Source organism: Siniperca chuatsi, linkage group LG12 (assembly GCF_020085105.1).
Source record: "Siniperca chuatsi isolate FFG_IHB_CAS linkage group LG12, ASM2008510v1, whole genome shotgun sequence".
NCBI lineage: Eukaryota > Metazoa > Chordata > Actinopteri > Centrarchiformes > Sinipercidae > Siniperca > Siniperca chuatsi.
In genome coordinates this window covers 16,007,444-16,035,148 of record NC_058053.1, presented here as the reverse complement: position 1 = coordinate 16,035,148, position 27,705 = coordinate 16,007,444, and the positions used below count along the sequence as shown (strand labels likewise).

At 38.9% G+C, this 27,705-nt stretch overlaps 4 protein-coding genes across 10 annotated transcripts in view; 3 read left to right on the top strand and 1 right to left on the bottom strand.

Moving 5' to 3' along the window:
- Window positions 1–13,719, bottom strand: part of LOC122885513 (ATP-binding cassette sub-family C member 4-like) — a 68,200-nt gene extending 54,481 nt beyond the window's left edge. For 2 of the 5 annotated variants that reach the window (XM_044216717.1, XM_044216720.1), the window contains exons 1-20: window positions 13,587–13,719; window positions 12,742–12,852; window positions 11,506–11,626; window positions 11,163–11,387; window positions 10,542–10,631; window positions 10,263–10,426; window positions 10,025–10,150; window positions 9,439–9,688; window positions 9,252–9,359; window positions 8,906–8,995; window positions 7,984–8,175; window positions 7,734–7,828; window positions 7,567–7,653; window positions 7,339–7,435; window positions 6,035–6,247; window positions 5,896–5,940; window positions 5,681–5,812; window positions 5,449–5,486; window positions 5,103–5,197; window positions 4,529–4,675 (exon numbers count right to left, since the gene is read on the bottom strand). In XM_044216717.1, coding sequence (XP_044072652.1) covers window positions 4,529–4,675; window positions 5,103–5,197; window positions 5,449–5,486; window positions 5,681–5,812; window positions 5,896–5,940; window positions 6,035–6,247; window positions 7,339–7,435; window positions 7,567–7,653; window positions 7,734–7,828; window positions 7,984–8,175; window positions 8,906–8,995; window positions 9,252–9,359; window positions 9,439–9,688; window positions 10,025–10,150; window positions 10,263–10,426; window positions 10,542–10,631; window positions 11,163–11,387; window positions 11,506–11,626; window positions 12,742–12,852; window positions 13,587–13,660 — 2,500 coding nt within the window. In that variant the 5' untranslated portion in view covers window positions 13,661–13,719. Of the gene's footprint in view, window positions 1–4,528; window positions 4,676–5,102; window positions 5,198–5,448; window positions 5,487–5,680; window positions 5,813–5,895; window positions 5,941–6,034; window positions 6,248–7,338; window positions 7,436–7,566; window positions 7,654–7,733; window positions 7,829–7,983; window positions 8,176–8,905; window positions 8,996–9,251; window positions 9,360–9,438; window positions 9,689–10,024; window positions 10,151–10,262; window positions 10,427–10,541; window positions 10,632–11,162; window positions 11,388–11,505; window positions 11,627–12,741; window positions 13,050–13,586 lie in introns of those variants that run through there. The other 3 variants (XM_044216718.1, XM_044216719.1, XM_044216721.1) reach the window with 3 other exon arrangements.
- A 2-nt stretch (window positions 13,720–13,721) lies between these two features.
- On the top strand, window positions 13,722–20,449 carry cldn10b (claudin 10b). Of its 3 annotated transcripts, XM_044216722.1 has the most exons (6): window positions 13,722–13,844; window positions 15,536–15,742; window positions 18,941–19,102; window positions 19,188–19,269; window positions 19,361–19,465; window positions 19,604–20,449. In XM_044216722.1, the coding sequence occupies exons 1-6, from the start codon at window positions 13,769–13,771 to the stop codon at window positions 19,758–19,760; spliced, it is 789 nt and encodes a 262-aa protein (XP_044072657.1). In that variant the 5' UTR covers window positions 13,722–13,768; the 3' UTR covers window positions 19,761–20,449. The 3 variants fall into 3 exon arrangements, with proteins under 3 accessions (XP_044072657.1, XP_044072659.1, XP_044072658.1); XM_044216724.1 differs by lacking the exon at window positions 13,722–13,844 and having other exon boundaries at window positions 15,527–15,742; XM_044216723.1 differs by lacking the exons at window positions 13,722–13,844; window positions 15,536–15,742 and adding an exon at window positions 15,784–18,226.
- Window positions 20,450–20,854: 405 nt separating this feature from the next.
- On the top strand, window positions 20,855–24,171 carry LOC122885566 (claudin-10). Its single transcript, XM_044216818.1, has 5 exons — window positions 20,855–21,211; window positions 22,989–23,150; window positions 23,244–23,331; window positions 23,439–23,546; window positions 23,636–24,171. Exons 1-5 carry the CDS (start codon window positions 20,980–20,982, stop codon window positions 23,829–23,831), a joined length of 786 nt encoding a protein of 261 aa, XP_044072753.1. The 5' UTR covers window positions 20,855–20,979; the 3' UTR covers window positions 23,832–24,171.
- A 219-nt stretch (window positions 24,172–24,390) lies between these two features.
- LOC122886025 (claudin-10-like) lies at window positions 24,391–26,782 on the top strand. Its single transcript, XM_044217889.1, has 5 exons — window positions 24,391–24,798; window positions 24,894–25,055; window positions 25,143–25,224; window positions 25,357–25,464; window positions 25,575–26,782. The coding sequence occupies exons 1-5, from the start codon at window positions 24,567–24,569 to the stop codon at window positions 25,765–25,767; spliced, it is 777 nt and encodes a 258-aa protein (XP_044073824.1). The 5' UTR covers window positions 24,391–24,566; the 3' UTR covers window positions 25,768–26,782.
- Window positions 26,783–27,705: the final 923 nt, after the last annotated feature.

Genomic DNA, 27,705 nt, shown 5'->3' with positions numbered 1-27,705 from the left:
TTGTCTCTCACTGTGATACATCACTAAGTAAACAATAATATCTGTCTGAGGAGAATTTAAATAAAGCAGCACTCACATATTTAGGTTACAACCTCTGATAAAGTGAAACTAACAGCGCAAGCATGCAGATGAGTTTATCTAGGCTCACAGAATAGGCCATGAAACAGGGTGGGTCTTGGTACGGGACAGAGAAAGGGAACGGCTGAGCAGCACATTGGCAGAATGTGGCGGTATGGAGGCGTGGTGGAGCCATGGCACCACTGACCTAAAAGTTGCCTCCCAGCCTCCCAGTCAGTCCTACGGAGGTGGGCCCTGTAATCACCTCTCTCCACGGCCGTAAGCAGCTTATAGCTTTATCCAAAATGCCGCTCCCGCCTAAAAACATGCATGCAGACAAGGCCGGGCTCCCCATAACAGCCATTGCATAAACCCAGCCAGAGCATTATTCCCCGCAACAACCCAGCAATGCTCCAAATCAGTACTGATTCAAAGTCAAGTGGCGTAAGCATGTTGTACACTTGGAGGCAGACTAATCTTATTCACAGTGTGAGTGCCCCTTTAGCATACAGACACCCCGAGGGGAGTGTTCAAGCAAGGGGGTAGAGCTGCTACTATACTAGTGTAGGATATTGCTGCTTTAGTCTGGGCATGGGGGGAGTACTTGTCAAACTGTGTTTGTGGAAGATCCAATAATATTTTATGTAATTTTACTGTCTAAGCCATAGATGACCCAAATTCATGCATATCTGACAAACAATGCCAATAAGAAAAGGATAGGTTTCTCCGGGTTACATCATACCATGGTTAGAGGGTGTTAGAGCAGAGAACATCAGTCAGCTATCAGCTGTTTGACAAGCGGCTCAGTTAACAGAGAGTTTCAGAGAAGACCCTTCTCCATCCTGCGCAGACTATAGAGGGGATACATTACAGTGATGCAGTTACACAAAGACATTCACTGCATTGAAATGCCTATGAGGTAAGATCGGCATGGGACAATGGCATCAGCCACTATGGGTGGTTGTCAACAATATCACCTATTGTGTAGAGAGGGGTATAGACGTTTCAGGATATCAGCAGCATTAGTATCAAACAATTTCTCATGGTTTAAGACTCCAGGGGTGATTTGCACCACTTTTTCAGGCTCAGAAAATATCAAGCCCTCCCAACTAAGGTGGCCCCTTAGGTGGAGATATTAGGTGAGCGGGGCCCCCAATCACACTTAAAGAAATGGAACAGTGGGGTCCGGCTAGAGCAGGGCGTGTGGCAAATCGCTGTTCCCTGTAAACATCAAGATAAGGGGACGACTCAGAGCCTCTCCATGTGTGGGCCCCGGTGCAGTTGGAGAGGCCTTTCAGTGAGGCAAGTGCGATAATGAAGGAATACTGGGGAGGGGGCTGCCAAAGCTGGAGGTGGCACAGCTCACCTGCACTTCCATGAAGGGCCCAGGGGCCTGGGGCAGCCTCCCACCGCCGGCGCCTTGCTGCCAATACTAATACATTCTAAATCCATTCTCTTCGCTCACACCGCCAGGCTCCTGCAATCTCCTCTACTTCCCTTTCATGCAATTAAATAGTGGAAGTGCCGAGCGAGGGGGAGCCCTATCAGCCATACTGCACACACACACACGGCTCCATCTCCACATTCAATTTACACACCTCGATATCATCATCCTCTCTGCAGTACTTCCTCCACTTCGCTCTTAACACTCTTGCATCCCAGACCTGAAATACAGACATTAAAAACATTGCCTCTGTAGACACAATTAGAATCTCACATCACTGACTACAGAAGATCTAATGTTGCCTGGACCAACAGCAACTGAGTGACACCTAGCACTGAGATGGCCCACTATGCCGATGTGAAAGGGGGACGGTAGAAGTGTGTGTGTGTGTGTGTATGTGTTGACTGAAACTCCACTCCTTGACTGTGCTGATGAGCTGAAGCCCTGGCCTGCAGTCTCTGAGGGGATTAGCCCACTCAATGACACTAAATTACAGGGATCAACATCAGCTCAACACATCCACCGCTGTCTGTGCTGCTCTAACTGGATCACATTTGGTTGAACAGCTGTAACTGTACATATTGCTAAAACTGAGCAACATCAATATATTAAGTTATATAAATTCATATAATAGAGGAAACAGCAGTCTGTAGTGTTATCAACATTATCTAGATATCTTCAAACTTATCAAATAGTATTGTTAGAAAATATAAAAGGTTTTAATCACCAAAAGCTCCAACTTGGAAATCAACTATTTCCACACAGCACAAAAGATAACACAGACACATGATTCAAACGGCGCAGAGGCATTCAGTGGCTGATACAGAAGAGCTACAATGCCTCTCCATCAATCATAATTCACCACTGCTGTACTCTATTGTTATAAACCACCTTCACAGAATAACAAATAAGACCTTTGTGCAGTGACGCTTGAAATGGTAACCTTTAACTCCGTGGACAGCTATCAAACACTGGGCCTGTTCAGCAGCAGCGCACCTATCACTTTCACATGTAAACAGTTGTCAAATCCTTAACAACACATAGGCACACAGTTACAAATGACTCACATTTATTGCAAGACAATAGTGGATGTGGAAGCACCTGCGATGGAAGTGGCAGTTATTTTATCAAGAAAAATAAATATTTTAGACAGAAGGAAAATCTTAAGAAAGAAAGAACAGTGACAGAAAACCGGCAGTGCTGACAGTAGCTGTCTTTGTGCTCATCTTTTCTGTTAGGTTTCACTCAGGTCAATGAATCAGTTGAAAAAATACACAGTAGGAGAAGAAAAACAATGTAAATAAGTATAATGTTTAATTTACTGTTGACAGGACAAAGGACAAAAGAAACTCTGTCTCTGAGACAGTTGTCTATAAATCCAGTCAGACATAAAGTGTTGTTTGCCAGCCTGGAGGCCAAGCTGTAATGACTGGACTGGTCATACAATGGTTACTGATAGCAGCACAACAGCAATCAGATAGCAGTGTCTGTTAAGCCTCTCCTTTGCTGCGCTATTAAACAGATTATTACATTATTCAACGTGTTTGTCCTCCTCCCGTGCGTAGATTACCAAGCAAGGCACACCCAGATAAGCAGTCAGGTAGTCAAATACGTAACACAACAGCAGCAGTAAAAACAAAAGCCAAAGATTAAGACCTGTGGTGTTTGCTCCAAACACAGCTTGCAAAGAAAAGCTTTGTCGCTGCACCCACCTCTAATGCCAAAAGAAACCACAAGCTCCTGAACACCCTCAAATCATATTTAGACTTGTGTTACCAGCTTATTATGACTCATTATACAGATACAAGTTCCCTTCTTGTTGAGAATTCCCACCCGAGCTGATTGTGTTGTACATGCATGTCACTATGAAGAGATTAGGCTGAGTAATTATCTGCTGACAGGTGAACAATGCTCCAGAAAAATTAAAGTTATCAAGGTGGGCCACTTGACAGTTGACTTTGGATATGAATGACAGATTGTAGTGACATTACTTCACCTAATTAAAAGAGGTCTTTGCTTAATACCACAAACTCAGAGATAAAAGCACAGCAAAACATTTTGCAAATTATTTAAACAAATCTTGAAATACGCTCAGTTTTATTGGTTTCTATTTAAAAAGGTGGTGCAAAGCACGCTTCAATAAAAGCAGCCCTCCCTGAGTAGAGTCAGACATATTTGGAGTGTTTGCTCACTTTTAAAATCATGTCCATCTGCCCACTCCACTGACCCAGCAGCTACAGCCTGCAAAGCTAATGAAATAATCGAAGATTTCTGATACAGCGCACAAGACAAATACGTCTGTATTTACACAGCTCTATAGTCCAAACACAACAGTGTCCAAGATCTAGTGCAAACAGTATTTATTCAGTATGATTGCTTGCTTTTTGTTCCAGCTCACAATAAAAAAAAAGATAGCAGTCTCTTTACACATTATTAAATATATTATGGCTATATATTAAGTCATATCACAAGGTTTTTTGACTGAACTGGCCTCTTGGTTACACAGGCTTTACTTACCAGCAGCGACTTTTATGATGCCAGTTCATTCACAGTCAGATATTAATCCCCATAAATCCCACAAACAGAAAACCACCTTAATGCTTGTACGACTAAATGTACAGTCTTTATATTATAGTTCATATTAGATCTTCTGATTGATACTGATCAGTTATTTATTATAGTTATAGAGTAAATAATAAAATATAATAATCATCATATTATAAATCATAAAATCATTTAAAAAAAATTCTGAACATTTTTATGAAGTTCATATATCATATTATACAGAACTTGATAGCAATGACAAACTATGGAGTTTAAGGGCAAGCATATGGCTATTTGTAGAGTGGATCGAAACATGAGTAAGTACAAGTAAGTAACAGTCTGCTCTCTAGTGGTAAAATGTTAGAATCTCATAATCATCTCATCACTCCTGTATAACCTTGGCCATGCTATAAATAAGTTATTAGTTATCAGTTAGTTAAATGAGATAAACGTATAAACTTGATGGGGAGGTGAGCCACTTACCAACTGGATTGATATCGAAAAAGTGTACCGGGGTCCGGAGGATGGCATTAAACATGCTGTTGTGTAGGGTTTGGGCCGAGCTCACCAGGACGTTAAAGAAGACCAAGGTGCGAAGGAAGCCAAACACTACTGAAGTGGCTGTTAAACCTGATAAAAGCACAGAAAAAAATACATCAGCACACTACAATACTATACTTGTGCCTGTTCCAAGGTCAGCTATGCATTTAAGGTGCCATTATTAAGCATGCTGTATGACACAAAAAAGCAGATATATTCCACTTCAGCTTTTCCTTCAATGATGTTTTTTGTCTTGAATGCTGATCTATCACTGTGAATACAAAGCCTGAAAGAGTGCAGAGGCTGGGAGTCACAGGGAGACAGTCAGAGTAATCCAGCAGCAGAGAACAAGAAAATCACTGCTATCTCCCTGTACAGCTGAGGCCCATGTACACATACACTGGGCCTTGAAGGCCTTGGGCCACAGCCAAAGAACTGTGGAACTGTTCACTGAATGACTGGCGTATTCAGAGATTCAGCAGTACACAAAAAGAAATGTGCGCTCAGTGAGCTTCACCTGCGTAAACACCTAGGTACAGGTCAAGGTCCAGCTGCCGAGGGAAGCTGCCATTGAGGTGCTCTGTCACATTGATGTGCTTCTGTTCAGAGGCCCTGCAAATCAGCCACAAAAGAACCACAAAAGAAAGCTGCAACATGAAGGCACTATACAAAACACATTCCTCCTATCCTGAAGCACAAGGTCAGTTTCAACAAGTGACAGATAATGCCAAGAAAAACAGTTTGGTTCAGTCATTTTCTTTTAAATCATCAACCATGTCAGTTTGGCTTACAAAACCTGCTATTCCCATTTTTTTTGCCAGCATTCATGTTTTTCACAGGGTGCAAAAGAAACAAAATCTCACCAGCAAGCAAGCCACCAGTCCTGCAGAACAAATGTAATCTAAACAAACATAAAAACAAGCAAACACAGAAAAAAATAATTAAATATTAAAATAATGTCACAAATAAACACTTATCACAGCTATCCAATTATTCTGCCAGTTATTACATCAGTCACTTGAGATAAATTATGTGTTGTATTTTTCCAAACTTGATAGAAAACACACATCAAAATAGTTGAAGAAACTGACTCACATGTGCTAGGGCATTGAGTAAAATGAGGACCAAGAGGATCAGGAAGTTGGCGCCTGCCCTGAAATACTTCACATACATACACAGGCCGACGTTTCCTTCCGAGCGGCTTTCCTCCTCCGTTGGTTGCACTACCTACAGATAGATACTAGTGTAAATGTGTCATCCAGCAACACTTCAGATCATGCTGTAAGATGCTGCAGGGAAAAGGTGAGCACCTTCTGCCCTCTAGTGGCTGGTAGAATGCACAACAAGCCTTTTTCCTACAATGAGATATACATATGCTTAAAAGATTAAAAAACACTTTTTACCAATTATAGTCAAGTTTTAGTAATTTTATGTTTCAAATATACCTACCACTGCAAGTGGCTCTGCTCCCTCAAACAAAGAGTACCGAGAGGAGGAGAGGGAGGACACAGAGGACATTGAGTTGTCAGAGAGTGTATGGGGGCAGCGGGAGACCGTGCCCTGCCTCTCCTCCTCCTGGCCCTCCTCCTCCTTAAGCAGGGAGGTGAAGTCTAGTCCAGAGCCCTGCAACTCACTGTGGGTCCCACATGCCACCATCTGACCCTGTCAATGACAGAAAAGAGATGCAGAATTCATACACATAGCCATGGGACTTCCAGCATCTTTAAGTGACATGAAAGACAAAGTAGAAAGTTACACCACAGGTCTTCATTTTTGGATTGATTAAAGCTGTGGTAAAAGCTGCTGATCAATATTATTATTATATTTTATATCAACACTAACTAAAATGACTGTTTGTAAGAGCAGCAAGCAATTATTTTTCAGTAAAAAAGCTCTAAAAACTCACTATACCTGCCAGCACCAAACGACAGACACCCTGATATTTTCTCAGAAGTCAATGAAGACCAAACCAGAACTAAAATGCCGGTGAGTATTGGTCTTAACTCCTCATCTAGCAGCTAGACATCATCAATGGGATGATAAGCAGTGTAAGTACTGAATGCAATTGTTTGCTAGCACATTAGCAATACCATCCAATTGTCAACTTGTTCTTTATTTCTTTACTTATTGGCTAAAAATCAATTGGGAAGCTTTAACAATAATCAGGTAGGAAACTGCTCTGTTATAGCCATAGGTCACTCGCTGCTAGTTAGCATGACTCTGCATGTCCTATACAAAACAGACCAATTCTGGTTCTGGTTCTGACCAGTAAAGGAGCAGGAGACAGGCACTCTGTTTTGATACTTCTTTTTGCCATGAAACTGGGTCACCATTGGAATCCACTGCAATCGCTGTGAATCCAAGCTGACTACAGCTGCTGCCCTCAGGTAACTACAAACTTTTTAAAGCAACCTTTAAGTCTACAGGGTTTGCAGGGTTTCTACAGGGTTTGTTTACAGTGTTTGATACTCTAAAGATAGATTCTAGGTGTAGTATCGCTGAAAAGTTATTGAGCTGAGAAATGCAATGGAATTAGACATAAGTGATGCTACAATGAAGTGACAGTTAACTGTGGCAGAATTACGCACCACATAACACATATGATCATAATTACAACAGTTTGGATAGCAAATATTCAGAGTACATGGAGCAGTAACAACTGGTAAATTATGTTTTATCACCTCCTGAGCACTTTGTTTACATGTAAACTCACTTATAAAAACACACACAAATAAAAACACACACACACACACCTCCTTTAAGACAATAATTTGATCTGCAGCCTTCAGATACTGTAGTTGATGAGTAACCAGGATACGAGGCTTCTTTCTCAAAAGTCCACAAATGCACCTGAAGAAAACAAATATTTTAATGCAATGAAAAACTGCTAACATAATAAACAACACCTGATTAACAGATATGTACTTTCCACTGGATTTCTCCATGGAAAACAATGGGGAGATGTTAGTAACAAGACTTACTCTTCAAAGAGGTGCCTTCCCACCTCAGCATCCACAGCACTGAGTGGGTCATCCAGCAAGTAGATATCTGCATCCTGATACACTGCTCTAAAAAATACACACATGTGGAGGTTATCTCTGTCACTGACACCAAAGTAAAAAGTGCATTACTCTATAGTTATACACACCTTGCTAAGCTGACCCTTGCCTTCTGTCCTCCACTGAGGTTGGCCCCTCTGTCGCCAACCATTGCCAAGTCACCACCTGGCAACAGGTCCATGTCCTGAACAGGGTCCAAATGCACACCTTACCATTCACATTTACACTGGACTCACTACAAGCTACGTATGCTAAAACTTTTCTAATACCTAGACTACACAGCATGAAAATGCAGCGCGGCATGTGATAATTAAGAACATGACTAGATGCGAGTCTTACTCTCTTGAGGGCACAGGCTCTCAAAACTCGGTCGTACTTCTGGGGGTTGAGCTCTTTTCCAAAAAGGATGTTGCTTCGAATCGTACCAGGTAAAATCCAGGGCTGCTGAGAAGTGTATGTCAGCTCTCCTTTGACCTTGACCACACCACTTTCCTGACTCAGTTCTCCCAGGATGGCACTGAGGAGTGAGGACTGACATGCACAAACACAGAACAAAAAGATTTAAAGAACAATTTTGACCTTTTTGGAAATACACTCAACATCACTTTCTTGTCGAGAGTTAGATGAGTATGGAACTGGAGCCAGGAGGCAATTAGCTTAGCTTAACATAAAGACTGTTGGTCGCGAAGAAATAGTTACGGCACATAACTCTTTCCTCCTGTTTCCAGTTTTTATGCTAAGCTAAGCTAATAGTCTCCCAGCCTTGCTCCATAATTACCATACAGACACGAAAGAGATATCGATCTTCTCATCTAACTCTTGATAAGAAAGCTAATAAGTATATTTCCCAAAAGACAATTAATTAACCAAATAATTAAAGAATCCATTCTGCTGCCTGCATACAAGCTAACTATCTAGCAGCTAGCTGACCATTGGCTTTAACGAGAATTGCTAGCACTACTATCATACCACAACAGGATTCATTTATGGTAAAATGAAGGAATCTTGGTATTTCCTACACATCAAAATAGTTAATGTCTCCATTGTGTCAGTCAAATTCAGTGGCCCGAGTGACATTTTATATGGCATTCAACTGCTGGTAAGAAAGCAAGACCTCAGCACTGTTTCAACGCTATACTGCTAGTTAATAATACAATTGATAACATTATATTATTAACTATTTTGAGTTATTTTGCATGTCTCAGGTTTATAATAATGTGTGTGCATGACTATAAACCTAAGACTAGAAAACAAACCTGACCTTTCCAGCCCCAACAGGTCCAATTACTGCCAGGAGCTGCTCTGGCCTCACTGTGAAAGACACGTTCTGTAAAGTTGGAGCCTCTAGCATCTGTAAGAAAAAGTAAATGAACTGAAACACTGCCATGGAGTAACTATTCAATAAGTCTGTTAATGTCAGGTTTACTTATATAGTTCAAAATCACAGGTTTGTTCTAAAGGCTTCACAATCTGTATGCAAGGTACAAGGTTTATTTATCATAGCGACACTCTCTAACCTTACTTAGATCCTTGAGGGGTCTAAGGATTGTTGCATGTGAGCAATGTATAAATAGAAAGGAGAGACACTTACAGACACTAATTCTCACCTTATCCCAGTAGCATATTAAATCCTGAATCGTCACCATACAGTCCTTCTTCTCTGCCACAGGAAGGCCTTGATGCTCAGGAGCAACTTCATCCAGCAGAAGAAAATTCTTAGAAGAAGAATCACAGTTTCAGTTTCCATAGATACACACTGGTTATAAATATGGCCTCCGTCTGTAGTGTATTTACTTTAATCCTTCTTATGCTGATGAGAGTCTCAGAGACCTTCTCTATGGCAAAGGGAAAAAAGAGCGTGATGGTGAGTCTGACCGCCCCGTAGAGGGAAACAGCCATAAACACTCTGCTAGCAGTCAACGTGTTTCCTGTCAGTACGTAGACACAGACGGTGATGAAGATGATGATCTTGCTGGCCACAAAGAAAGATGCCATGTTCAGGCCACGCAGGTAGGAGCTTTTCAAGATCTTGGAGATTTCCATTCTATACAATAACAAGACATGTTGTCAGTAAATGCTGTTTAACATACATTATAATTCTTGGCAGCATAAAGGAGCATTTGTTTTTTACATTTTTGTTAATTAACAGGATATTACACAACCTTGTTAACAGATTTCAATTAAATTTGGTTAAATGGTTAGTTTTTGGTGCAAATACAGGAGTTGTTAAAGTTATCTTAACAATGCATGATAGGACATTTTTTAACATTTTCTCATTAACTACTGTACTTACCTGTATGAAAAAAGTCTGGCACAATAGGATAACTATCATAACTGGACAATTATTACAATAAATAGATACAAGGAGGAATTCACCTACCTTCTGACCTCATCCACCAAAGCAGCGAAAGGCTTCTCCCACCCATACATCTTTATAACACGGATCCCAGTGATGACTTCATTCATTGTGCGTATTCTATCATCTGTTAAGACAGCTGTTTCAGCCCTAAAACAGCAGACACAAACTGCAGCAATGCTACCAGTGCAACACGCGACAGAAACTTTTCATAAGTTGAGACAACTGTTAGCTATATTTGATAAATCGAATGACTACAAACCTGAGACTAGAGAACAAGCGTCCGAACATGGTCTGTACTGGCATCAGGATGAAGAAGACTGCCATTCCCGCAAGGCATGATGGGCCAATCGCATACATTAACAACAATATCACAGTTGCTGCTTGTAGAGGACCAATCCACAAAAAGTGCAAATATAAGGTTACCTGTAAGAAAACAAAGAAGAGAAAAAGAATAGCTGAGGAATGGTGTGTATTATTGAATGAGTATGTCACATGTATCAATTTAAAGATATAAACACAGATACTTTCAGATAATTACCTCATCAAATTTGTTGACATCATTAGACAAGAGGTTTACAATTTGTCCTGTGGTAGTTTTGGCCAATGCTTTGCTGTTAAGACAAAGAGCCTTTGCAGAGCAAAGGTGTTAAATCAAGTCCTACAAACCACAGGAATATGACAGACAGTGTTGTGCATGCAACGCACTCAAAGAGCGCCGTTCATGGAACATGCTCATGTTTTTGGTGAACGGTGAACTGAACGCATCCATTTGCAACTAATGAACGTGAGCGTTGTTAAGTCCTGCGAGAGTTAATAGCGCTCACGAACTGTGTTTTATGGTACCCAGCATGCCGGTGTTTTGTGTCACAGAATCTGATGGGTCACAGATTTTTGAAACAACACAGCGAGCTGAAGCATCCGACCGGTCTTGGGAAATATCTGCAAGTCAATGATGATCACAAGAAACAGAAGAAATTAAGAAATGAATGCGAACTAGTTAATTTTGGTACTGTGAACTTAGTTCAAAATTTAAAATTGTGAACTAGTTCATTTTAATCTGCATGAACTGAACTTTGAGCTAGCTCTTGTGAAGTGTGAACTTGCACAACAATGATGACAGAGGATGACATTTATACACAGATGTCTCATAATGACTGACCTTGCGATAGATCATGTGGCACATGGCCACGCGAATCTTCATGCCTGTTCGCTGGACATGGTAGAAATAGAGATGATGAAGGATGGCCAGGCAAATGGTTGACAGGGAGATGCCTGCCGCGTAACTGTAGGCTTCATAGACTGCAGCTGTGTTGGTGGGGTCATAACTCTCAAAGTACTCAATGATTTTTCCAAGTAGCACCGGCTGAATTACTTTGATAACTTCCTGATAGAAAATGAGATGTAAAGCAGATATGTGGATGTGCTGCATTAAAACAAAACTTAATTCTTAATGCAGCATCATTCTCTGTAGACTTTGGTTTCACTGTGAGATTGCACTGTACCTCTACAAAGATATATATTCCAATGAGTGAGTACGATCTCCAATAGCACTGAACAAGAACTTTGGTAAGTCTGGGCGGGCGCAGATCTTTTGCTGCCTGTTGAACCTCTCTGTTCCAATACCTTTGAACAGAAAAAAGAAAAGCAATGGTGACTCCCAGTCAGTAATCTATAACTAAGAAATGTTACTAATGCACCATTGCACTACTGAATGTTTCTGGAAAGAAATCACAAGAAAAATTCAATTCCACATATTTTAAGCAGAATAATCCATTATTATAATATCTTGCTTGTGTGGACATTAACTAAGTATGCAGTATACAGATTTTAGTGTGTGGCTGTCTACATACACATTTCTACACTATAGAGTGTTTACTGAGGTACTGTAGTTAATTATCTGTAGCATTGCTTCATAATGACAAAATAACAACGAGACTCCCTATTTTCGGCACAGGATTGAATTCTAATTGGATATGAATCATAAAGAAAGAGCTTTGCTTGGTTGCTCAGCTCTCTCTTCACTGCCACAGTTTAATACAAGCCCCACATTACTGCAGCAGCAGTATCTAACTATTGGTATGTGCCATTTTAGGTGTTGATTATCCCTCAACTAGATAGTACAGGTCACCTCTATCTGGGAGAGCCTGCTCTCATGTGATAGTACTGTCTATATATAGGTGGGCTCACCTCCAAGCTTAAAGTCAACTCTGACACCAAACTCCGTCAAAGGGTGTGGTCTGTCCCATATTTAGAAGTCTGAGAGGTGCCAGACACTGACAGAGACATCCACGAGTCTCTGGTTGACTACTACACACTACTAGCTGGCTAGTAGTTTGGATCCATGGGTGTCAAGAATAAGAATGGCCTCTCTGATCTAAACCTGACCAGTGTGATGGTGTACCTTTTTCAAAACTGGAAATCATGGAAGCAGATGCCAGGAGCTGTGACCAGAAGCTGGTTTGTGTCTTTCCTCTTAAAATACAGAGAACTTGCAATGATCGCTGGTAAGGAAGGGGGGCAAACAAGCTAAAGAGGTCTTAAGGGCGTTCACCCCTGCTCCTGACTGAGGTTGAATGCTGGTCTGATGCATGAAAGGTTGAATTTCTGTAAAATACATAACAGATCACTGTGGCATCTGAGATTCTTGGAATCTAAGCCTATTTCTAGTGTTAGCGACTTTGAACTGTGGGAGAATGACTGTAAATAAGCCTTTACCAATACATTACTCAAGGTCTTACCATTGTAGCTCCTCCCCGAGTCTATCTGAGGCATCCTCCGGAAGAACTTCATACATGTCATCTTCCTGCAATTTCCTCTTGTACCCGATTCTGAACAAGGGATTCAGCCAACTAGAGATAAAATGCATCAAAGTCTGTTCAGTAGTTGAAAATAATTATTGTTGTATCTCCAAAATGTCAACTTCCTAGAAACTTTGAAAACATTGTTTTAGCTTAATGAGAAAGCATGAAAATCCCCAACAAAGACAGCAAGACAGCAATGCACCAGCCCACCTGTATGAGCTGCAACATTTAAATAACACATCATTAAAATGGTTAAATGGTCCATTCTTCAGAGTAGTCCATTTATTTTTCCTACTGTAGCAAACTTCCAAAAGTTGTTTAGTTTACTTTATAATTTTACTGTACAAGTTTATAACGTCTCTCACGTTCTTAACTTAAGCACTTTGTCTTTGTAACAAAGAACAGTGTTATACAAATAAAGTTATTATTATAGTTTCATTTAAGTAAAAGTTTCAGTACTTTTAATGGCGCACTGCTACTTTTACTTCACTAGTGAAACAATAGTAACCTACTTTTTCCGGCACTCGGTATACTCTCCATGCAACTCTACAATTACTCTGCACAACTAAACTGAACTGAACTAAACTTGTACCAAAGGGCCTGAGCTTTCTCCTCCATGTGGGAACAGTGTGGTTTATGTTTATGCATGGATGCTCATGCAACTACCTGCTATCACATCACAGGGAACAGCCTGTCTTGAGTGGCCACAAACTGTCACACAAGAGAGCTCTCCGTTCAATTAATGTCAAACACGGCTGTCACTGTGAGGTCGGTTTTCTTACCAGAAGAAAATCTTGGAGAGAAGATTAGCTGAAGCCGACGGATTATCCTTCGCCTCCTTCCGCAGAGGTTCCATGCCCCCAATAGTAAAAGCAACCTGCGGACTTTCTCTGCGGGCTATGTGGCAGAGGGATACTCAGACTCAGAGGAGGAAACACTGAGAGAAGAGCTGCTGTAAACTCCAATGTCTGTCAACATCACACCTACCGACATTAAAGACAGGATTACTACAGGGCACGCACATGCGGGTTGGCTGTCAGGTGAGTGGGGCGCTGCGTAGCCCCGCCCACCGCATGGGGATTGGCTGACAGAAGTCTCCATCACTTCCCAAACTTCTTCGTGTCATGAAATCTGTCCTTTCTTACTCGAGCAAACAATTTGTGGGGAACTCAGAGAAACGCTGGTGTATTTTATTTGTGAATTAGATTAGATTTACTCAAATAAAAATCAATACCACACTTTTACCACAGTAAAAGTATTATCAACAAAATATATTTATCAAAAGTAAAAGTACTCATGCAGAATAGACCCTTATAGTGTTTTATGATTATAATATATTGTTTTGTATATTACAAGATATATTGTTGAATTGTTTTTACCTATACATTCACCTGTAAGTGTCATTTAAATGTTAGCTGAGGTGGAGCTAATTTTAACTACTTTATATTATGATTAACCTTCAAAGTCAGAATGAATTAGTTGTCTTTTAAAGTACTATGTGGAAAGAAATCTGACGGTCTAGTTAGATTATTTCAGTCTGTTTACTATAGAAATCAACTTTTTTCAAGATTATAAAAAATAAGATTTAGATAATTTAAAAAAAAGTAGAATATGGGATCTCTCCTGAAAATCAAGAAAAAATTACACTTATTCTAGAAAATTCATAAAACCAGTTGACAGCAAAATTATAAAGGAGGATTTATACAGGACAGTTCTTTTTTTACGACCTGCCTGTATGGCTTCCCTCATATTGTATCTCAAATAAAGTATAACCTTTAAAAAACGATGGAACTCTACTTAAAACTCCTACATATGAATTTTTATTTGTAAATTATGAAAATTACAGACATTGACTGTTCTAGCATCATTTTGTGTAAAATTCACTGAATCCCACTTCTACTTGTTTTTTATACCAATTGTAAAATTTTGATGTTTATTTGTTCTCAAAACGTAACTTCATATACTCCCTCAGACTGCAGCCCCAAGACATTTTCTGTTAAACAAACAGTATAATAATTAATTTTTATTACCTGTTTGTTTGATTTTTTTCCTATTCTGTAATTTTAAAAAAAATAATTAAAAAATAATACAAAACAGTCAACAATTGTCAGATTTGCAATCTTTCTAACAAGCTCTTAGTTTCAGTAATGATTTCCCATAGAATTTTATTGAGATTCACATTACAGTTGATTCAGTTCTGATGCCACCATCTCTTTTTGTGAATGGCTTCATTTTCTCTAAATGCACCATATTTTTCATCTTCTGTTTCAGATGACTGATGAAAACGCACTCTCAGGGGTGATAACAGTGAACATGAAAAACAACATACATGTGCAATCATTAGTCATTCAGTTGCTAAATATTGTGTGCAGAAATAGATGAACTAGTAGCTGGACTTTGTCACATTTCTTCTTGTTTTTAGGATTACTGATTACTTCTTTATTTTTTTTTTATGTTAATATGATACTTCACCTTATTTTTAGACCAAAACGTGGACACACAAATTCTGCTTGCCAAAATGTAGTGACTAAATGCCAGCTTCCTTTCCATTTCACTTTCAGACATCTGTGTCCACCCCTCGTTACTAGAGACGCAGGCAAGATGTCCTATCTGTAAATCATCTCAACACATGTCCACACTGTAATTTACGTACCTGGAAAGATTTTATTTCTTCTCATTTTCTTGAATTTGCTAAAAGACTGTATACATATCTTAAATCTCCAAATGTCAGTCTTGCAGATTCTGGCTTTTCTCAGCGGCCTGGCTGGGCTGGGTGCCACTATTGGTTCCACAGTGTCCAATGAATGGAGGGCCACCAGCCGGGCATCCTCGGTCATCACAGCAACCTGGGTACTCCAGGGTCTGTGGAACAACTGTGCTGGAAATGCCATTGGAGCTCTGCACTGCAGACCACATTATTCTATCTTTCAGCTGGAAGGTAAGCTAAGAGGGTCCGAGTCTCACAGCAACCACATACAGCATCTGTATGTTCTCACACTGCTGCATGATGCATTTGTCTCTGTTAACACACATCTAGTGTGTGAACATAGCATATATACTCACTTATGGCAAGGTATTGTATGTATACTGTGGAGGTGCTTTATGAAATGTTCCTAATGTGTAATAACACAGTGTAACCTAAATATTCTTCACCACAGAAACAAATACATCACCTTGGTTTCAAAAGCACGTATCTGTCATGTATCAAGAACCATTATTCAAAACTCAAACTGAGTAAATTCAGTGCATATTTTGCACATATATGTTCAGATGTAGCGGATTCTTTTCTACAGTCCAAGTTACCATTTGTAGTCCTTGAAAATGCTGTTGAAGGTTACCAGGAAGTAAAATGTTAGAAAATAATTCTTAAGTGATATGTTTTGCAAAGATATCTTTACTTAAGGTTCGCCATTAAGTATCTAAGAGGATACAGCCTGACAGTGTTTTGTTAATTTGTCAGTGAAAGAATCAAATTATCTTTGTTTTAAAAATTACCCAGATTTTCATCTTGTAGAGACTCATATCTATTTTTTTTAAACAAAAACACTTTTGTTCAAGTTATACCTGTTTCCATAATGACATTTTATCATATTTTTTTACTTTGATCATTGCTGATATAATCACAAATGACTTGTTACCTTGACAAATATTGTTTTCAGATTTATAACAAAAACAAAATTATGACACTGAAAAAATAAGTAAATAATAATTCCTGTACCAGACTATGGCTCACGTGTTAACTGTGGCAAATGTGTTACCCTTTGCTGGAAATGTCAAAATGATATTTTGTGAACCCTTTATCACCCATATTTTCTGTATTTTATAGTTGCATTATTTATTTAATATTGTAAGGAATAAGGAATTTTGCTCTTATTGTCTATAATTAGATATTATTGGATATGCACACCTTTTTTTCAGTGTTACTGTTTTTATCCATGTGTTGACTAGTTACATTTATTAGTTCATCATTATGTGGCTAGATGTCTGGAATTAGATTTTGTTAGATTTACTAAACATATTTCAACTCTCCGCAGTGTTTAAAACAGAATAGGAAGATAAAATACAATTAATTTAATTTCTCTATAAATTTACCCAATTCAGAAACGTGTTGTAATATGTTATATTTTTAAAAAGAATAACATGTTTTTAAAAAGAACAATTGCAGAGTGCTTTGAGATTCTCAGCTCCATCTGACGGTGGCAGCAGTGTGTTGACAGAAACATTACCTACAGTATGTACATCCACCAGATGTGGCTCTAATTCACATTGTAAAAGCTTAATGAATTCCTGAGTGATTTCCCTCGCTTTTGTCTGTGACACCCCATTATCATTTTCTCAATTAATTGCCACATTTCTTTGCAATGTAACATAAAGTTTGTTCCTCTACTTCCTGAGACATCAGAGTGAGTGACATGCTGTTAAGAAGTTATCTAAATCCTGCTCAGTCCCCTTCTGCCCCCAGTCCTATACCCCTGTAGGTGGCAGTGAGAGGTGACAGGTAGAAGGTGACACATTCACTGCACTGTATCCTATTTTAAGGATAAATGTTTTGTATCTGTCATTTTTCAATACAGTTTTCTTGATTCACAAATAAATCCAAAGACATGATTTAAACAGAAATGTATAGAGTGGAAAAAAATGCGACTTTAATGTTAATTTTTTGTTGAGGCTGTCAAAAGGTGCTGGTTCACCTCTCAAATGTTCCACTTTGGACATTTATGAGGCCATAATTTGTTGTGTGGATGGACACTATAAATCCTTGCAGATCATGCACCCATAAAATACTGCATGATGCATTGTTAGTTTAACCAACCTCGGATCATTGTACATGCTACAGTTGCTTTAATTTTAAATGTCATCACTGCTGCCATCACAACACTTTCTACATCCAGAACTTTCAGTCCCCTCAGTCCCCATCATCTATGACTGTGAGTCACAATGACGTGTACTTGGTGAGAGGATGGAAGACGTTAGAATGGACTATTGGCCACTTGTTGATGTTTAGGGCCAAACTCCTCCCTACAGAATATAACAGTCCGCAACACATTAACTATCAATCACAGCCTATCCATTGAACTTACTACTGCAGAGCCTAGCTACATTTTCAACAAGCCTTACTAGCCAGGGAACCATTAATCAGTTTTAGGTCTCACCAACCTAATTGGCCGTCACACAGCAGTGTGGAGGAGTCCTCTATGCAGTATGAGCAGCATGTTTCAGGAGATCTTGGCCTTTATTGTAAGCACTTTGGGGTGGGTGCTGGTGTCTTCCACCTTGCCGACGGACTACTGGAAGGTGTCTTCACTTGATGGAACAGTCATCACCACGGCTACTTACTGGTCCAATCTGTGGAAGACATGTGTCACTGATTCAACTGGAGTCTCCAACTGCAAAGACTTTCCCTCGATGCTGGCACTGGATGGTCAGCTCTTTTTCCCATCTTATTGGATGCGTGGTTTTTCTGCTGTTTACTGTGGCTATTTCTTTACCTTTTTAATGGTTTTGGTCAATCGCGTTGAGTTTATTTTGTTTTATATTTGTTTTTTACTGTTAAAGAGCACATGTTAATGCCTGAAAGAGTAGTTGTATTTTTTCTTTTAGCCTGTTTTTCACTAGTTACTCTAGTGCTGATTCATCCTCAGTTTCCAAGTGCCTTATAAGTGTTCAACCTCAGCTCCTTCTCTTTCTAAATTTTTCTAAAACATCGATTTGAAGCTCATTGCTGGTCAGGACTAATAGATATCTTAAAGCCTAATGCAAGTCTTCAAGGAACAACTCATTTACCTCCAAATATGTCAATGTTTAGCCTCAGTTCTCGGAGCTTGAAAGCTATAAAGCAGATTTACTGGGAACCTCAGGCGGTTTCTCCCACGGCTGACTAGTTTCAGGGGTTAACTACCTAGGTAATATTTGCCTCAAAATCACATCTGAGTGATTGAAGTTTCATAACAAGACAGTCACCACGCTACCATCTGAAAACAATTATGGTTGCTGTATTTCTTGTGTTATGTGTAAATTGGTCACAAAGTCAATAACTCACTGACCTTGCGGTGGGACTGCAAAACCACAGAATGGAGAAACAGAACATAACACTCTTTTGATCGCATATTATCTGACCTCTATTTTATGTTTGCAGGCTACATCCAAGCATGCAGGGGACTGATGATTGCAGCCATCTGTCTAGGTTTTTTTGGTTCTATATTTGCCCTTGTTGGAATGAAATGCACTAAAATCGGAGGAACTGACAAAAACAAAGCCGGCATTGCCTGCTTTGCCGGTGTAAATTTCATTCTTAGTGGTAAGTATAGAGGAAGAGTCTGTGTAATATCTGTGTAATTATCTGTGTGATCTAATTAGATTCCTTTTTTTCTTGTTCTTCTCAGGCCTCTGCTCACTCTCAGCGTGCTCCCTCTATGCACACCGGATAACATCAGAGTTTTTCGACCCAATGTTTGTGGCACAGAAGTAAGAACCCTGTGGCTGTAGAGCCAGAGTGTTTTAATGTAACTTAGCTAATTAAGAAAAATTACCATTAAGCATTGGTCTTTGTCTTTAGGTATGAACTGGGAGCTGCTCTCTTTATCGGCTGGGCTGGTTCTATCCTCTGCATCCTCGGAGGCACCATGCTCTGCTTCTCCATCGCAGATTCTTTTACCAAAAGGTTCGTATGAATAACACATACTATGTTATACAGGAGATACATGTTGTAAATAGGCCAACCTGCTGTATGAATCAATTTTGTTGAGTCATATAGGTGTTTGATTTGTTGAAGATGAACATGTGTTCTGTCTCTTTGCAGCCATAGTCAGGAAAACTATATCTACAAAGGTGCTGCATCTCATTCTCATATCTCCTCCTACCCGAGAGGGCAGGCGAAGTCTATAAACCACAGGCCTCCTCCAGACTACAGCAACTCCTCCAGGATGCAGCACTTTGATAAGAATGCATATGTGTGAGGGATGTGAATATAAAACACTAGTCGATGCCACTGGCAAGTCTTAAAAGATATACTGAATACTAAGTGTAAAAGATAAAGCATACAGTGTGAAACTTGGTGGTTTCTGTTTAACAGCAGCAGAATTTGCTGATATTGATCTGTGGTTTACCACAGTGGAATTAAGTTTAAAATATTTACATGTTTCTTCCAGGGGTACAAATTTAAAGTTGTATGATACAGTTTACTCTCTGATCTTGGGGAATTTATATTTTCTATACAGTAACAGACAACTCCTTTATTTGGCAGTTCTACATATTACTGTGCATAGGATGTTAGGATTATTATAATTAAACAGCAAAATCAAAAACATTTAGTCCAAAATGGTCCTTCCTAATCAAATTTTTGCATAATTTTCTATGTTTTTTTTTAGATGTCAGTGTGTAATATTTTATAAGACATTTCCATTGTTGGTTGTAACTTTAACTGTACGTCACCTGCTCATGGTGTTAGTCTGCGATGGCTATATTTAAAACTGTGTCAAACACAGATTCTCTTGTTTTCAATGACATAACCATTAACTATGATTTTGTAATAAGCAAACTTGAAGAAGATCAAAACAGGGCTGTATGACATGTGTGACAAATGATGAAAAGGCTCCGTTTTTTAGCAGAGTATATGACTAGAAATAAAACAGATTTTAAAAAATGAGATTCAACTGACTACTTTGTGTTTTGTTTGTTTTGTCAGCAGATTATGTCATGATAGCTGCTCCTCAGTGATCACAGCAGGTCTTAAGAGGGCAGCAGTTTTCACTTTGTGTTATGTTCTCTTAAGAAAATCAGTGAGAGTCAGCCTTTTCACTTTATTGGTACTTTATCCTAATAATATGTTAGTGTGCTCAATGAAAATAATAATTACATTTTAAGGTGGTTACAAGCCTGTAAATACATATTAAATGTATTGTTGCTGCATACCAGTGGATGCAAAAGGGATGTAAACCTGAAAAGATAGCTAGAGGTGGTGTGGGTGGCACACTTCAGAAAGTTTACAGTAAACATCTCAAACAATTGTACATAGCCCTCATCAACAATAATGGCACATGGCACAGTCATCCTGTCCTGTACACCCTTTGAAATGAAACAAGAAATGACTCATCATCCTGCTTTCCGCTGAGTAGACGTTTTGTGCTTTGACCCAACTGAGCGGACGCTACCTGGTTTTATTTAGTGATTTCAGAAATGAGGAAACGACTTATCCAAATATTTGGCTTCTTGATTTCATCACTGGGATGGCTGTTTGTGCTGTGCACCATGGCCATGGACTATTGGAGGATCACTCAATTAGGAGGTCAAGGAGGCTCCTTTATCATCAAAGTGTCCTGGTACTGGTCCAACCTGTGGAAGGATTGTGTCACCGACTCCACAGCTGTCACCAACTGTAGAGAGTTCCCTGTGCTCTGGAGTGTCACCCGTAAGTGCTCCACACATTGTACATACCTCTGCAATGGTGTTTCTAATACTGTCTCTGTTAGCCTTTCACTCTGAATGAACAGAAATATTTGCAGTCCTGTAATTCAACAGATAGAGATAAGTGTTCACAGTGACACTGAGTTTACACCAGCTGCTTAAAGTGAGACTATGTGACATTTGAAAGAAGAAATAACAGTCTTTGTTTTAGAAATGAAAAAGGTTTCATAAGCAATAAAATGCCCCCTTGTTAATTTCAATACACTAAGGAGTTTTGCTACTGCAGTCTTCCTTGTGACCAGTAGCTTTTGGTTGCTAATGTTAGCTAACCTTAGGTAGATATTGCTATGTAAATAAAATCACTGGGTCAGTTAGCTGATCTTATGATTCTTTTTTATTTATAATAACATTATCCCATTATTGTCACTTCTGGTGGCCACAGTGAAAAGAGAAAAAGTCACATAAACTCACTTTAAGGCACAAGGGTGAACACAATGAAATATATTATGATTAGATTCAAGATGCAGTACTTTATTGCCATTTCAACATAGCTGATAGGTATTTGGTCTGGTGAGCCAACACAAAACAAAACAAAACAAAACAACAAGAACCCCAGCTCACATGCCACGACCACCTTAGGACATAAAAGTAAATTAAGTAATAATAATAAATAATTAAAACAAGCATTCCTATGGGGATGCTATCAGTACCACAACCAGCTATGATGTATACCATTGTATACATGCCCTTACAGTGTCTTACAGACAGGAATAATAGCAGCACATTAATGATTTAAAAGTTAAGGGGCGTGGACGGCCTCTGGGTAGGTGCTGTTGCAGAGCCTGGCTGTCCTGGTTCTGATACTTTTCTGTTTTTTTAAAGAAGGGAGGAGGCTAAAAAGATGGTTAGCAGGGTGAGAGAGGAGTCATGAGGAATATCGTGTCCCTTTTTCCGTAGTCTAATGGTGTAGATTTCAGCAAGGGATGGTATAGCTCAAGAATACAACTGATAAATACTGACTTCTACGGAAAACATCATGACTAAAATCAAAAGGCATTACTGTAATTTAACATGTCCATTTTGTGAGAATTTGTAGATAATGTATCACATTTCAAGAGGAAATAATGTACTTTATACTCCATAACTTCAATCTAATGTCCTCAGGTATAGTTACTGTGCATGTTAAGGTTCTCCACTCTGAATGAATAGAAAAATGTGAGGTCCTGGGGATCAACAGTTAGAGCGTAGTACAGCAATGCATGAGTGCTCTCAGTGACACTGAGTCTACACCAGAACTTAACCTGTGAAGACACAATAAAACAAGTTTCTTATACTGTTAAATCTTTTATACAACTTTGTCAGAAAGGTGTTGATTCAACTAACTATGGTCATTTTTGAAGCTGGACTTTATATTTTTGTGTTGGAATCGCATTCAATTGTAAGATGCAACATATATTTTGTCACCCCTGCCTCAAAAGTTACCATTCGACTGAATCAAACCCTTGCTGAAAACTGACAAAACTATTCCAAGCAAAGATAGCATTCAGTATTTAGTTTAGTTGGACTTAATCTTATTGTACAAGTGTTCACATTATTGTGTCTACTCCCTGTAGTGAATACAAGGAGCTTTGGATATCCTCCAAAGAGATTTGACTTCATACGCACATCAGCTTCTTTTCTGTCTGAGAGAAATTGAACACTGTCCAAGAAATTGAACTTTTTCTGTTGAATACTTTCTCTTTGTTTTCTTGCCTTAACTCTTTTTTTTCTGTTTCTCACAGCTTTTGTCCAGGGAGTACAAGGATTACTAATATGCGGGTTGATGCTTGGATTCTTTGGTGTAGTACTCTGCTTTGTTGGGATGGAGTGCACTTATATTGGTGGAGCTGATAAAACCAAGGACAAACTTCTTCTTGTCGGAGCCGTGTTTCATTGTGCTGGAGGTGAGTACAGAACACACACGTGTTTGTCTCTAAATGACAGAAGTGTTTTGCCCTCATTATTTCTTGGTATTAATGAAAAACTTCTGCACACAGGTGTGTCAGATATTTCTGGTTACTGCTTATACATCAACAGGATTGCCAGAACATCCTTTGCTGAAAGAGCAGGGCCACGAACCTTACGGTACATTTTGCCACACTGATTTCCATCACCAAATAGTTTAAATCTGATGTATTTACAGTATGTACATTGTATCGTGACTTTTCTAATTACATTTTAACGAATTCCAGGTATGACCTAGGACCTCCCATATTTCTAGGAATGGTGGGATGTTTTTTCATCCTTTTAGGGGCTGTGCTTTACGCTGTGACAGTCTGCCGAGTAATCTGCCCTGAAAGGTATTCAAGTTCATCCATCTTCACCCTTTTTCCTGTGACTGCTGAGTTAATACCACATTATTAACTTTGGCAATGTTTTGGTCTTACAGTAAAGTGGTAAATGCCGATGAAGGAGGCACATACATTTCCCCACGCTCCAGCAAAAGAACCCCGTACACCAGATACTACAGACCCCCCAGGAAGTATGGATCTTATACGGGATCAGGACGATCCAGCAGCTCCAAGACCTCAAAGCTCTCTCAGACGACACTGATGAAAATCTCTGAAGGAGATGCATTTGTGTAGTAGTGCAAAGCTATAGTTTTATTTTTACACAAAAAGACATAATAGCTCCAAATCTGATTAACTAACAATCAGCATATCTCATATTGTAAATAGGATGAAAAAACCCTCAGCTTTCTCTTCAGTGCATCATATGCACAATTGTGTTGTTGTTGTTGTTTTCATGCTCTTGTCATGTTTTGTTTTGGTATAAACAGTCATATTCTAAGATACACTGTCTTGTGTTTACTCATCATTTGTTAACTTTGTTGTGATTTAACCAAAGCACCTATTTATTAAGAATATCACTGGAATATCTATAATTCATATGTAATAAAAAGAAAACATTGTTCCTAATAATAATGAGTATTGTGTCTATCCAGTTATTTTCTTCAATGAATATAGTGCATTATTAGACTTGCCAAACCATCTGAAGTAAGAGCTAAATGGTACACAAAACTGAACCCATGCTGGTAGGCTCATGTGTGCCATACCAACAACAAACACATTACCAAAGTGACCTTTACAAAACAGCAGGATCGCAGTTCAAGGAAAAACATGTAATGATGTACTGTACACAAACCACGTTCGGCCTCTTGTGTGTGTGTGTGTGTTTAAGTGTGTGTTTCCGTCTGCAGCACCTGAGGAGAGAGAGGCAATGCTGGACACACAGGTGCCCCGCAGTCTGTGCTCGGGAGCTGTTGTGCCGTTGCTTGGATTTGCCATTTCTCTGTCTGGAGACTCAACTTCAAGGCAAGCATGAGTTACAAGACTGTGGTGATGTACATGGAGATCGGCTGCTTTGTGCTCTGTGTGTCTGGATGGATCCTGGTCTGTTCCACCATGCCCACAGAGATCTGGACTTGGTCTGAGGTAGACAGCATAGTCTTGACCACTTCAAACTACTTCTCCAACCTGTGGAAGGATTGTGTATCAGATTCAACTGGAGTGTCTGACTGCAAGGGAATCCCATCACTGTTTGCACTGAACTGTAAGTAAAATGATGATAATTAGAAACAAGATAGTATGTCTTTTTAACTTCATCTTATAATGTGTGCTTAACATTGTTTTGCTGTTTTTGGACAGGGGGCATTCACATGTGCCGTGCTCTCATCATCATCGCTATTATTCTGGCTTTCTTTGGATCAATTCTGGTCTTAGTGGGAATGAAGTGCACTAAGATTGGGGGATCAGAGATTGCTAATGCAAGAGTAACTTTTGCTGGGGGGATGAACTACCTAATCGGAGGTACGACGTTACACTGAGAGTTATTTGAAAGTCACATTGCCATACGCTATATGATTAATCCTAAAATGAATGTGCTCATTGTCTCAGGGATGTGTTCTATGATTGCTTTCTCCTATTACGGAAACAAAATTAGAGCAGAATTTCAAGACCCCAACTTCAAAGCTCAGAAGTATGTACAATTTTGAAGTGACATGAATAAAATATACAACAAACTCACCTCATTTCATGCATCAACATTTATTAGATGATTCTATGAAGGAACAACTGTACATTTATGCATTATTCTTGTATTTACTACCAGGTTTGAAATAGGCGTTGGTGTCTTTATCGGCTGGGGAGGCTCCACCTTGCTTGTTGTTGGAGGCCTTATTTACAGTATCTTTGCTGGGAGGGAAGCATGCCACTCAAAGTAAAATTACACTACTGTATCAATGATTTTTTTTTCAGCATTTCTATTATTTTCCCTGCTCCACTTACGGAAAAAAATAACCATTCATTTCTTGAATCTAAACCTCACAGGCCAAAAAGATACCCTGCCTTCCAGTTCCCTGATGCCTACACAGTTGTTCCAGCGAAAAAGAACATTGTGTCTTTAGCTCGTACAGAGATCAGTGAGAGCACAAAATCAAGAACCAGCAGTGGCAGCAGAGCCAGCAGCATCTCTGGAATCACCACCACCACCAAGACATCAGCTACAAATGCATATGTGTGACCTCTTTTCAAAGGTGGAAAATATTGTGTGTTTCTGTCCTACATGAAAAATCTGTGTGGCCTTATTTTTAAGAGTTATTTATATTCTAAATCCATACTTGAGCTCCAACAGTAGCTTTTAGAATAGGCCTTTTCCACAGCAGACATTTTGACTTGTCATAGTAGGAAAAGCACAGGTGTTACCAATAACATTAACGATGGCTCTGTTCCATTCAAGTGTCCCAGTAAGTCGTGACAGTGTGAGAGTGGGCCAGCATGCACAATACCAGGACCATGAAAATGTAGCAGCTAAATGGAATTCAGCCATCATTAATTGTATTATTCACACCTGTGAAATTAAAAGATATCATGGCATGGGTGATGACACGATGAATGATACAGTGAAATCATGCAAAAGATCACTTATAAGGACACAAAACATGTTTATTAGTTATTTAGATGTTTTGTTGTTGTTGAAGCCAAGAATAATGTATTTAATGCCACTTTTTTGTCTGAACATATTTTGATATCTCATGCTCTCTTGCTCTGGGCAAAAATGTTTGAACTATATATATATATATATATATATATATATATATATATATATATATATATAAATGTAGATAGAACTATCTATACATGGACACAGAACTGATAATGCCAGGACTTTATGCTGACTATGTGTAAGCTACTCATCTCTAGATTAATATGCTTAAAGGCTGACTGAAGGTGGCATGCTTTCATTTAACAGTCAGATGTTGTCAGATGTTTTTTTGAAATTTGCAATAAAACAACATTTTGATATTGAGTCATAACAGAAAGAATGGATGAGTCACTGCAAAAAAGAAAAGATTCTCACACCACGGTTATGAGATGAGTGAATGTAAGGATGTTCGTGTGTTTCACTGCAACTGTAATCCTCTTTAATTGCACCGAGTCTTACAACAGACATTCATAGAACCGATTCGTATTGGATGAGGATATGTGGTTTCATTAAATGGTTTCCAAATTTCATAAGCCTCTAACAAAGTCGTATTAGACCACAAAGCTTCATTTGTTCTGAGGAAACCTTCAAATATTCTGAACATACATAGATCAATTTTGTGAGAATTTGTGAGTTTAATTCACATTTTAAGAGAAAATATTGTACTTTACACACATTACCTCAATCTAATGGGTTGAGTGACAGTTACTTTGCATGTTGGTTTTACATGCAAAGTATTATGATAAGATCATGAAACATGAAATACAATGCACTACCAATAGTTTAAACTAGTCAACAACATATGAATTACACCTAGTTCCACCTGGACCATCATCAGGATTAAAATACTGCTTATTAAATCTCAGTGGTGGAAAGTAACTAAGTACATTTACTCAAGTACAGTTTTTAAGTACTTGCACTTTATTTGAGTATTTCTATTTTATTACTTTCTACTTCTACAATACATTTCAGAGAAAATTTTTTTACTTTTTACTTCACTACATTTATCTGACAGCTGAAGTTACTTTGCAGATTAGGATTTTACAAAAAAAACATACATGTGCATGGTTATAGATTGAAATACCCAAAAGTATATAAAGCAGTTAAAATTAGTTCCACCTCGACTACCTACAGCATTATAATTCTGCTTACATGTTAATGCATCAATAATTATGATCCAGTAATATAATAATAACCCTGACAGGGACCATTCTGCATAAGGAGTACTTTTACTTTGGAAATTTTAAATACATTTTATTGCTAAGACTTTTGAATGTAGGACTTTTACTTGTAATGTAGTATTTTTACATACTATTTATACTTAAGTAAATCATGTGAATATTTCTTCCACCACTGCTAAATGTCTGCTCGCTAATTTACCACTTAACCCTAACCACTACTTGCCCAACCTTAACCCTAACCTGAACCACTGACCCAAAAATCAGCTTTTCCCCAAAACAGTCTATGTTGGGGACA